This window comes from Carcharhinus amblyrhynchos, chromosome 1 (genome assembly GCF_965287045.1).
Source record: "Carcharhinus amblyrhynchos chromosome 1, sCarAmb.v2.hapA, whole genome shotgun sequence".
In the NCBI taxonomy this organism is placed as follows: domain Eukaryota; kingdom Metazoa; phylum Chordata; class Chondrichthyes; order Carcharhiniformes; family Carcharhinidae; genus Carcharhinus; species Carcharhinus amblyrhynchos.
This window is the reverse complement of record NC_137324.1, coordinates 171,815,677-171,827,701: the sequence shown is the minus strand read 5'-3', so window position 1 is coordinate 171,827,701 and position 12,025 is coordinate 171,815,677. Positions and strand designations below refer to the sequence as shown.

General features: G+C 46.3%; 1 protein-coding gene across 2 annotated transcripts in view; it reads left to right on the top strand.

Moving 5' to 3' along the window:
- The window catches only part of fam13a (family with sequence similarity 13 member A), a 211,423-nt gene that overhangs the window by 189,450 nt on the left and 9,948 nt on the right, over nt 1–12,025 (top strand). The window contains exons 17-22 of one of the 2 annotated variants that reach the window (XM_080195528.1): nt 368–449; nt 2,920–3,152; nt 3,796–3,879; nt 6,789–6,884; nt 7,045–7,128; nt 11,577–11,773. In XM_080195528.1, the coding sequence (XP_080051654.1) occupies nt 368–449; nt 2,920–3,152; nt 3,796–3,879; nt 6,789–6,884; nt 7,045–7,128; nt 11,577–11,773 (776 nt within the window). The remainder of the gene's footprint in view (nt 1–367; nt 450–2,919; nt 3,153–3,795; nt 3,880–6,788; nt 6,885–7,044; nt 7,129–11,576; nt 11,774–12,025) is intronic. The other variant, XM_080195538.1, reaches the window with a different exon arrangement.

Here is a 12,025-nt window from a genome sequence, read left to right as displayed (position 1 = left end):
AATCCCTCCCTTGCACTTTCTCCATTGAGCCTAGACTGTAGATTGTTTGGAGAGAAACTGAAAAGTGATCAAGAGCTGGGAACCCTCCCCCGCAACCCGAATCCCTTCAAACTGACCAAAACCAGGTCACGTAGGAAAACTGAGGGCAGTAATTTTGCCCCAGCTGGTGCCATGAATGGGGTCAGCTGGTTCAGCGCATTCTTTTGGGTCATACTGATTTGTCAGGGCCTGTCCATCTGTTGTTTATAATTCACCTTTTGGATCCCAAACCGATGAAGAAAAGTCTTCTTGTTTTCTCCTTGTGACACTCTCTTCCTCACTTTCTTCTCACTGGTGATTATTATTATTGTTTTCCCGCTCTCCTCAGCCTTCACACAGTGACAAAGCCACAAATCCCGAAGTGTTGAAATGGATGAATGAACTCGCAAAGCTTCGCAAGCAGCTGAAAGGTAACTGCAACTATTTCACTGCAGAAAACCCCCTCTAAACCTCTTCCCCCCCCCCCCCACTTTCTACCCACACGTCCTCCTTCACGATGCTCTCTAAAATCTCCTCTTTTAACCAGCCGCTCTCCCTCCGTCTCCTCCCTGGACTCAGTGTGAAATCTTCTGTTTGATTGTGCTCCTGCGAAGCACCTGCAGATGTTTTCCTGCCCTAAAGGCGCTACCTAAATGCAAGCTGGTGGAAGGTGATTACTGGAAGCCATGTTAACCAAAACTTAATATTAAACTAACCTCTCCAATCTTTCCTTGCAAGACAAACCGCCCATTCCTAGTATTCCTCTAGCAAACCTTGTCTGAATTCCTTCGAAAGCTTTTACATCTTTAAATAAGGAGACCAGTACTGTACCAATACTTCAAATGTGGTCTCCCCAATGGCCTATACATCAAGCTTTTGTAATCAATTCCCCTCACAATCAATGATAACATTCTGTTAGCTTTCCTAAGCACTTGCTGTACCTGAATACTGGACTTTAGAGATTCGTGCACTAGAACACCCAGGTCCCTCTGCACTTCAGAGCTCTACAATCTCTCAACAATTAAGTACTGAGCTTTGTTTTTTAAGTTCTTCCTGACAAAATGGACAATTGCACATTTGCCCACATCATACTCCCTTTGCCAGTTTGTTTCCATGCACTTAACCTCTATGACTTTTTGTAGCCTCCTTACATCCGCTTCACAATTTACTTTCCTAACGATCTTTGTGTCATCAGCAAGTTTAGCAACCGTACCTTCAGTCTCTTCATCCAAGTCATTTATATAAATGGTAAGAAGTTACCAACACTGATCCCTGCAGCACATCACTCATCACACCTTGCCAACCTGAAAAAGACCCATTTATGCCTACTCTCTGTTTTCTATTAGCTAACCAATTGTCCATGTCAATATGTTACCCCTCCCCCCCAATCATGAGCTTTCATTTCACGCAATATCCTTTGATGTGGCCTCTTATTAAATCCAAGTATGGCACATCCATCAGTTCCCCTTTATCCACAGCACATGTGATTCCTTCAAAGAATGCCAATAATTTGGTTAAATGTATCACCATATTTGATTGTAACTTCAATCCCACATTCCTGCACACCTTTCACCTTTCACCTCCTTGTTAGTTGGCGTTAACTCTCTGTCCACAGGTGCTACCACACCTGCCAAGTATTTCCAGCATCCGCATTGTGTTGCTTTTGTGAAAGCTTTGCTGTTGATCAGACTTTCAGTTGTACAAAAGAAGATTTTCTTAATGTGTTAAATTACTAGTCTCACTCGTTAGTTTGCCAGCTTTTGTGAGATGTTGTTAACATTGAAACAGGAGGCTGTTTGTGTTATTAAAGCTGATTCAAAACGAAGCCTGTTTTGAGGCAACATTGGCACCTCATAATATTCAGGGCTACGGGCCAAGTGTTGGCAGATGGGATTAGGTGGGAGTTCACGTGTGTGAGTGTGGACACGATCGGCCGAAAATATGTTTAACTGGAACGAAAGTTAAACAGAGTCATAGAGGTTTACAGAATGGAAACAGGCACTTCAGCCCAACTTGTCCATGCTGCCCTTTTTAACCACTAAGCTTGTCCCAGTTGCCGGCTTCTGGCCCATATCCCTCTATACCCATCGCACCCATGTAACTGTCCAAACGCTTTTTAAAAGACAAAATTGTACCTACCTGTATCACTGCATCTGGCAGCTTGTTCCAGACACTCACCACCCTCTGTACCCTTTTGTATCTCTCCCCTCGCTCCTTAAACCATGCCCTCTAGTTTTAGATCCCTAACGTTGGGAAAAGATGTTGACTATCTAGCTGATCTATGCCCCTCAATATTTTATAGCCCTCTATAAGATCATCCCTAAGCCTCCTATGCTCCAGAGAAAAAAGTCCCAGTCTATCCAGCATCTTGTTATAACTTAAACCATTAAGTCCCGGTAGCATCCTCGCAAGTCTTTTCTGCACTCTTTCTAGTTTAATAATATCGTTTCTGTAATAGGGTGACCAGAACTGTACACAGTATTCCAAATGTGGCCTTACCAATGTCTTGTACAATTTCAACAAGACATCCCAACTCCTGTATTCAATGTTCTGACCAATGAAACCAAGCATGCCGAATGCCTTCTTCACCACTAGGTCCATCTGTGACACCACTTTCAAGGAGCTATGAACTGTACCCCTCGATCTCTTTGTTCTGTAACTCTCCCCAGTCCCCTACCATTAACTGAGTAAATCCTGCCCTGGTTCAGTCGACCAAACTGCGTCACCTCGTATTTATCTAAATGAAGCTCCATCCTTCATTCATCAGCCTGCTGGCCCAGTTGATCAAGATCCTCTTGCAATCTTAGATAACCTTCTTCACTATCCACTATGCCAGCAGTCTTGGTGTCATTTTTGACGCAAGCCTTTGACGAAGTCTTCTGATTTTTCTCTCTGTGGCAGAATCGAAGCTGAAGGTCTCTGAGGAAGATGTTGTCCCCCAGATGAGGCAGCGCAGCAACACCCTCCCAAAAAGCTTTGGCTCGCAACTGGAGAAGGGGCCAGAGAAGGAGCAGGATAAGAAGCAGGAGGTGGCGGAGAAGGCACCGAAGCCAGCGGTGGACGTGACGCTCGACATCATCCTGAAGAAGCTGCAGGACAAGCGAGCCGAGGTGGCGCGCCCCGAAGATATCAAGGTAACCAAGACATCGGCAGCTCTGCGTTGCCCACTTGCATCAGATGTGACTCAGTGGGTCACTCCCTCACCTCCTGAGGCAGAAAGCCGCAGGGTTCACTGTCTCACTCCAAAGACTTGAGCACATAATCATAGAAACCCTACAGTGCAGGAAGAGGCCATTTGGCCCATCGAGTCTGCATTGACAACCATCCCATCCAGGCCCTACCCCCCTAACCACATGTATTTACCCTGCTCGCCCTCCTCACACAAAGGGGCAATTTATCATGGCCAATCCACCTAACCCGCACATCTTTGGACTGTGGGAGGAAATCGGAGCACCCGGAGGAAACCCACGCAGACGCGGGAAAAATGTGTAAAGTCCTCACAGACAGTGACTGAAGCCAGGAATCGAACCCGGGTCCCTGGTGCTGCGAGGCAGCAGTGCTAACCACTGTGCTACTCTGGATGCACCCAGTACGGGAGTGCAGGAGTGCTGCATTGTGGAGAGGTGCTGACCTTTGGGTAAGTTGCCATCTTTTGCGCTGCTGGGCAGGTACCCAAATCCCACTTCCACCTCTGCCCCAGCCCATTGCTTACAGTCAAGAGTTGACATCTTGTTGTTCCTGTGGCCCAGTCACTAAGATATCGGTCTCTCTAAACAGGACATGACCCGCGACGAGATTGCAAGCGAGAAGGTGGCCCTGCAGAAAGGCCTTCTGTACTACGAGAGCATACACGGACGGCCGGTGAGTGTCCTCCAGGTGGAATTTGCAACTCAGTAATAGACTTTTCAACCCATGTGGTCTCTGTCACCTTCCTCCCCCACATGCCTACCAGCGTATCCTTCCCTTTGTTAGCACAGGACTTGAATATTGCTGAAGAAAGATACATCTCGAAGCTTTTCATCTTGAACCCACCAGGACAAAAAAAAGAAAATTAAAGTACAGGAACAGGCCCTTCGGCCCTCCAAGCCTGCACCGACTATGCTGCCCAACTGAACTAAAAACCCCTACCCTTCCAGACACCATAACTCTCCATTCCCATCCTATTCATGTATTTGTCAAGATGCCCCTTAAAAGTCACTATCGTATCTGCTTCCACTCCCTCCCCTGGCAGTGAGTTCCATGCACCCACCACCCTCTGTGTAATAAAAAAAATTGCCTCACACATCTCCTTTAAACCTTGCTCCTCACATCTTAAACCAACGCCCCCTATTAATTGACTCTTCCACTCTGGGAAAAAGCTTCTGACTATCCACTCTGTCCATGCCTCTCCTAATCTTGTAGACTTCTGTCAGGCCTCCCCTCAACCTCCGTATTTCCAGCGAAAACAAACCAAGTTTTTCCAACCTCTCCTCATAGCTAATGCCCTCCACACCAGGCAACATCCTGGTAAATCTTTTCTGCACCTTCTCCAAAGCCTCCACATCCTTCTGGTAGTGTGGCGACCAAAATTGAACATTGTATTCCAAAAGTGGCTTAACTAAGGTTCTATAATGTCATTTCACAATGACATCGCACAGGAATTCCAATATAAAGGGAAAACAACAATTTATATTGTATGAGAAGAGTTTGCTGAGTGCCAATCGATCAACACTCTCTTCTCATTTGGTTTAATTTGTTTTCTCCTTTTATACTGTTATCTATGCACAGTGTCCTGATGAGTGCAAGATGAAAAGCTTCAACATGCCTCTTTTTCAGCAATATTTTTCTATTGCTTTCTCCTATATGTGCTTATGTAATATTCCCTTAAGACACATCTATGCTATTCACCTCAACAGCTCCCATATTGTACTGCATTGCACATACCACACTCTGGAGGAAAGGGTCTTTTGGGAACTCTCTATTGGATTTATTGGGAACTGTGATGTTCTAACTCTGTAGGGGGTTGTGGGTTTTAACCTAATTTGCATACACCGATTCAAATTAAACAACAAATTTATTTTAGAAGCTCTTATTTGTACAGAGTGCAAACTGAAACTAAAACAGCAGCCTGTGCAACACCCTAATGACATCGCCATAAAATCATGTGATTAGCTCTTAAAGCAATCATGCAACCATTTAAATATCTAACAGCAACTATCTTAAATTTATGGCTCCTGGCTTTCGACTTCCTCTCTGCCCCTTCAAGTAGTAGAAATGCATTTTGTGTATCTAGCCTATCAAACCCAATGAGAGTTTTATGAACCTTCATCACTGCATGCATCTATCAATAAGAGTTTGTAAATTAGAACCTCTCCATTCTGCTATCACTTCTTTAAAAAATTATTTTTGCACTTTACTGGTGCCTGCACCACATTTTTATTAATAGGAGGTGATGCTGTGCACGGTGCTCCAAATGTGCTCAAACCAAACTTCTACATGAGTTTAGCATAACTCACCTGTTGCTGGAGTGTGTGTTCCAAGCTCCACAGCACTGGGTTAAGTGCACCAGGGTGGAACTTGACTTTCACATCAATATTAAAAATTAGAATAACCGGTCAGCAGCTCATCTTAGGTCTCTTCCCATCTTAGTAACTTCTGTTCAAAATGAATGGGGCAGAGATGGCAAATGGGCAGTCAATTGCCCATCATCTGTTTTCCAATGCCATGCAAAGCCAGTGTCTTCTCCTGTATGGTGAAGATGGGACATTACCCCGTTCGTCACCCAGACTGTACCCAGGCAGCTGGTCACAGCTAAGGAATGTGTGTTGGCAGCTGAGCCCACGTCCTGATCATTCCTCAGCCTGGCACAGCAGGCACCTCCTAGAGCCAAACTCTACAGGGTGCCTTTGGCCTGTATTGGCTGAGTGGACATGTCAGCCACACACTCTCCCTAATGGAGTTTCAACTGTTTCCTGGTGATTTTAATCGATTAATTCCCCAAAGCTCACGACCATTTATCTAAAAACTTCAATGAAATCTTGCCAGACGTCAGGGGAAATGACTTGTTCTCTAAAGCAGAGATGTTGTCTCCGTCTGCCCTCTGACAAGAACCCTTTGGTTTGTTAAATTCCAAGCTCATTGGGTGACAAGTGCTTTGTGCTTGACAACTTTATAACGCTTCATGAACAGTTTAGGTGGAGTAGCCATGTTAAATTTCCCTTCAGTATCCCAAAATTAAAGTTTTTTTTTATTTGCCACGAGCCAGGCTTAACACTGCAATGAAGTTACTGTGAAATTCCCCTAGTCGCCACACTCCAGCACTTGTTCGGGTCAATCGGCGCATCTTTCAAACTGTGGGAGGAAACCGGAGCTCCCGGAAGAAACCCACGCAGACATGGGGAGAACATGCAAACTCAGTGACCCAAGCTGGGAATCGAACCCAAGTCCCTGGCGCTGTGAGGCAGCAGTGCTAACCACTGTGCCACCGTGCTGCCCCAGGAGTGGATATAAATGGATATTTTTAGAAATGTGAACATTAGGTGGATTAGCCATGTAAAATTTCCCTTTAGTGTCCCAAGGTTTGCAGGTTAGGCAGGTTTGCCATGCTGAATGTGTGAGGGTGCGGAGATCGGGGAGTGGGGCTGGGTGGGATGCCCTTTCGGGGAGTCGGCGCAGACTCGATGGGCTGGAAGGCCTCTTTCTGCACTGTAGGATTCTATGGTTCCACCTGGCTGTGTGGACGGCGAGTATTCCCCAGACTCTGAAACACGGCGCTGCTTTCTTATTTTCAGGTCACCAAGGCTGAGAGGCAGATAATGAAGCCGCTGTACGATCGATACCGCCTGGTGAAGCAGATTCTGCTGCGGGCAACCACCATCCCAGTGATCGTAAGTAGCCAGTTGAGCTGTGACGGAGCCTCTCTGCGTGGGTTAGCGTGTTGGCGGGCGATGTTACTGGGCTACCGGGAAGTTGGCGGGGAGGAGGGGGGGGGGAGGTGTCTGCTGTTGGCCTGAATGAATGTAACCTGCTTGTTAACACCCACCACAGGGTTCCCCTTCGAGCAAGCGGCGAAGCCCTTTGCTGCAGCCAATAATCGAGGGCGAAACAGCCTCCTTCATCGAAGACTTAAAGGTGAAATCACCCCCCCCCCCCAACCCCCCTCTCCACTGCTGACTAATCGCTGATTTGTGCAGACACTCCAATCCTTGTTGGTTTCCTTGATTGTTACCATGCGGAATGATTACACGCCCTACCAATAAAACACTTGAGAATCATTAATGGCAACAAAACATCTCTAACCTGATCTGATTTTTGCAATGGCTTCCTAATGACTCCTTAATCAAAGCACAGGAGGGAGTGAAAAAACGCTGCCAATTTGACACATTCCAGCGGATTCGGGCGGAGGAGAAGTGGAGGGGATGGGGGGGTGGGATTTGATCGTTCCATCCATCTCCGCCGCCCATCCCCAGTGTCTGGACACAACCGTAGAGCTTTTGAAACAATTATTTTATCCCTTCAGCGAAATTCATTAACAATGCTTTTGATGGATGTGGAATAATGTTGCCCGTTTTGGTATAGTCTTTTACAAAAGAAGTTCTCCTTCTCAAGAATTTATAAACCTCTGATCCTTTTGAGTTGGACCGGTGCCAATCTAGTGGAACTGAACCAACTTGCCTGCTGAAGGCTGTACCACGAGGGTGAGATAACCTGGGCAGTTTCTTAAACCCTGCATAGCGTTAATGTTCCAGAGTGTTTCTTCAGAAGGAACTCTTTAAGATGCTGCTAATGGAAATACAATCAAACTTACTCCAACTTATAAATCAAAGGAAGGGTTTAATAAAGAAACATCATTACTCCAAACGTGGGGCCTCGCCCTAGGCCACTCCAAGCTCCCCACAATTCTCCATAGCTTTATCGTGAGTCAGCTGATTATTACATCACTGTAATTGGTTCCATGTTATACTGGGTCAGCTGATCCTTACATTGGTCACATTATGTCCAATACAAAGTTGTCACTGGTTACATTCTAACACAGAAGCTCCAGAGATTGAAGTAAAATAATTATTGTTTCTCATTTTCTGAAAGAAAATTGATTAAATTGACACAATGACGAACCACCAAAGCCATTGGACAAAAAAGGAGCCGAAATAGGTTTCTGGGCCTCTCAAGCCTGCTCTACCATTCAATAAGATAAATCTCGACATCAGATCCTGTCACTATCGCCCTCAAATCACTTGGTGCCCAAAAAAACCTGTCGAACCAGCCTCGAATACACTCACCAGCTGAGCAACCAGGCCTTTTAAGATAGATTCTCCTCAAGGAAGTAAAGAGGGCAAGATTTGTCCAACTAGGATAATCACTAACCATAATTTCTCTGGATTGTTCCTCCAAAAGAAAATAAATTTCCTCCAGTTCCAATTTATTTTGCGGTGAGTACCAACCAGCGGAGTGGGTTGCACCATTAAGGCGTTGTTTGGGGCTTGTAAGGGATTGGGATGTGCTGCTCCCAAATCCCTTCCCTACAACTGCATTATTCCTCTTCCCCACCCCACCACCCCCCCCCCTCCACCCCACCCCCCACCACCACGTTACAGGCTCGCAACAAATTTCAGCAAACCCCCTAAGGAACTCTCCCCAGTGTCCTTCAGGGAAAGAAATCTGCCATCTTTACCTGGTCTGGCCTATATCTGATTCCCGAGCCACAGCAATGTGGTTGACTTTCGACTGCACTTGGGCAGCCAGGGATGGGCAATAAATGCTGGCCAGCCAGTGACACCCATGTCCCACAGATGAATATTAAAGAAAAGTCAACCTGTTGGGTGGCACAGTGGTTAGGGTCCCAGGTTCAGTTCTAGCCTTGGGTCACTTGTCTGTGAGGAGTTAGCACGTTCTTTCCCGTTTCTGCGTGGGTTTCCTCCAGGTGCTCCGGTTTCCTCCCACAGTCCAAAGATAGATTGATTGGCCATGCTAAATTGACCCTAATGTCAGAGGGATTAGCAGGATAAATGCATGGGGTTATGGGAATAGGGTGTGGGTGGGAATGTAGTCAGTACAGACTCGATGGGCCGAATGGTCTCCTTCTGTTGTGGAGGGATTCTCTGATTTTTTTTTCTCAATTTTTTAAAAAATTTTAACCCACAAAATGTATTTCCTGCCCCCTCCCAGATACAACCCATCAAAGCTCCAGTCTTTTATTGCTCTGTCCTCCACCTGTGGTTTGGGCAGTTCTTAGGGCCAGTGCATGTGATGTGGTGAAGCCATCCGTCGTGACATTGTTTTGAGTTTTGGCCGGAGCCTTGCGTTTGTGTGTGCAGTTTGAAGCTTTTTCTGAGCATGAGCGTGTTTTAACATTCGCAGCCGATGCGCCCTCTAAGAGTTAAGATTATCTCTGCGTAATCCCCAATTAGCTACTGGCTTAGTGGCAGGAATACCAGTCGTTGTTCAGGCTCTTAACCAGGGTCAGGAAGTGCATGCTGCAGTACAAGGCTTACTAAATACACTCTGTGTGGCTGCGGTGTGATTATAGTTAGGGATGTGGTCTTTGAATCAGGGCTGGATATTGGTGTCAGTGAGTTTGTTATTTTCTTTGAGTCTGCTGTTCTCCATGTGATAACTCTCCAGCTTTGCAAAATGGCAGCCCTCTGGAATGCAGGGGAATGCTCAACATAACGCAGAGAATGGTTTAAAACGTCCTCTGTTCATGCATTGTTTCACCTCTTTTTTTTTAACGTAAACTACACATGGAAGTGATGTCCAAGAGCCAGCCCTCCCCCATCATTTTTGTAAGGCAGTAACCTTGGCTCAGTTGACGGCACTCTGAGTCTGAAGGTCATGGGTTCGAGGCCCTCTGCAGAGGCCTGAGCGTAAAACCGAAAGTAAAACACAGTCGGACGCACTGAGGAGAGTGCTGCAGTGTTAGAGATGCTGTCTTTCAGATGAGACCTTAAACCAAGCTCCCATCTCTTTTCTTTTTACCTACAGTGCAGAAGGTCACCATTTGGCCCTTTGAGCCTACACCGACCCATCTATTTTGTTAACTTACCCAGCCTGTTTCCCCGTAACCTCACATATTTGTCCCGCAAACACTCTTTCCCACCCCCCCCCTGCAACCTACGCACCTTTGGACACTAAAGGACAATCTACCATGCCAATCCAGCTAACCTGCACATCTTTGGAGTGTGGGAGCACCTGGAGGAAATGAACGCAGACACGGGGAGAAGGTGCAGACTCTGCACAGGCACCCGAGGCCGGAATTGAACCTGGTTCCCTGGCGCTGTGAGGCAGCAGCGCTAACCACTGTGGGAGACGCAGAGCTCAGCCTTGCGCTGAATCCAAACTTTCATAAGCCTTGGGTTTGACCACATGATTGGGAATTGAGAAACAGTTCCTTTGTCAGTGCGCACACTCACTCCTACTGAGGTCTGCACAGTCTAAACCTCAGTCCGTTCATAGCACTGCAAACAGGGAACAGCATTGAGGCTCATTAAATGCCACACATATTTCATTTGATTTATTATTGTCATATGTATTGGGATACAGTGAAAAATATTGTTTCTTGTGCGCTATGTAGACAAATGTAGAGTATAAAGGGGAGAGGAAGAGGAAAGGGTGCAGAATGTAGTGTTACAGTCACAGCTAGGGTGTAGAGAAAGATCAACTTAATATAAAGTAGGTCCATTCAAGAGTCTGATGGCAGCAGGGAAGAAGCTGTTCTTGAGTTGGTTGGTACGTGACCTCAGACTTTTGTATAATTTTCCCAACGGAGAAAGGTGGCAGGGAGAATGTTGAAGGTCATTGATTATACTGGCTGCTTTCCTGAGGCAACAGGAAATGTAGACAGAGTCAATGGATGGGAGGCTGATTTGCGTGATGGATTGGGCTACGTTCACAACCCTTTGTCGTTTCTTGTAGCCATGGTCAGAGCAGGAGCCGTGCCAAACGGCGATGCATCCGGTAAGGATGCTTTCTATGGTGAATCTGCAAAAATTGGTGAGAGTCGCGGCAGACATGCTGAAATTCTTTAGCCAATAGAGAAAGTAGCAGCATTGGTGTGCTTTCTTAACTATAGCAGTGTCATACACACCGTACATACACAAGGCTTCCAGCTGGTTTGTGTTGAAGTGCATTTGACCTTGGGCTAGAGTAGAATTTTTGTCTTGCTTTAGTGTTCTGTCTCACATTAATTTATTGAAAAGAGATTAAACCAATGAAATGTCTGTTGATCATCCTAATAAAAAGTTGCTTTCCTTCATTCTGATTTACTTTTCCACTTTACAGGATTTCATTTCAAGGATGTTCTTTGTACCAGAATTGTCCTTGCTGTCTGGTGTGGAGAGCACTGGTCACTTTGGGCCAAAGTCATGCAGACCGGGATGGCCCAAAGTTTGACCTCCCGTCTTGGCCAAATGCGCCATCCACGTTCACTACCTTGGGCCAGGGACGAGAAACGGGGAAGCAGCCCAGGCCTTCAGTGGGAAGGGGAACGTGGAAGGTTCTAGCAGGTCCACCCATAGCTAGTATGGTGTGAATAGGAGATTCTCCTTTTTGTTTAACCACGGCCTTATGGTTTTGGTCTTCAGGAGGAGGAGGATGGCTCCGAGGATGACAGCAATACCAGAAACGACTTCCCAGTCACAGGGAAGCCAGTCTTCACCATTCGCAGCTTCCTGGATCAACTGGATGACGACGCTGATGGCTTTGTATCACCCACTGATGACAAGGCACCGACCCGGTGCAGCCTTGACCTGAGGCTCTCGACCCTGCACTCGGCTTCCATGTAAGTTCAGTGAGAGCACAAACAACCTTTGACCACTTTTATTTCCCTTTTTATAGCAGCCACCAACCTGGGTCCTATTTTTAGATCTTTAGCTCCAGTCCCTAGATCACAAAGAAGAAACTAGAGTAGGTGCAAGAAGAAGGATTTACAAGGATGATGCCAGAATTGAGAGGAAAGGTTTAAGAGGCTGGAGCCGGTTTTCTTCCAGATAAAAGACTGAGTGGGCACCCTAACAGGTCTATAAAATGCTGA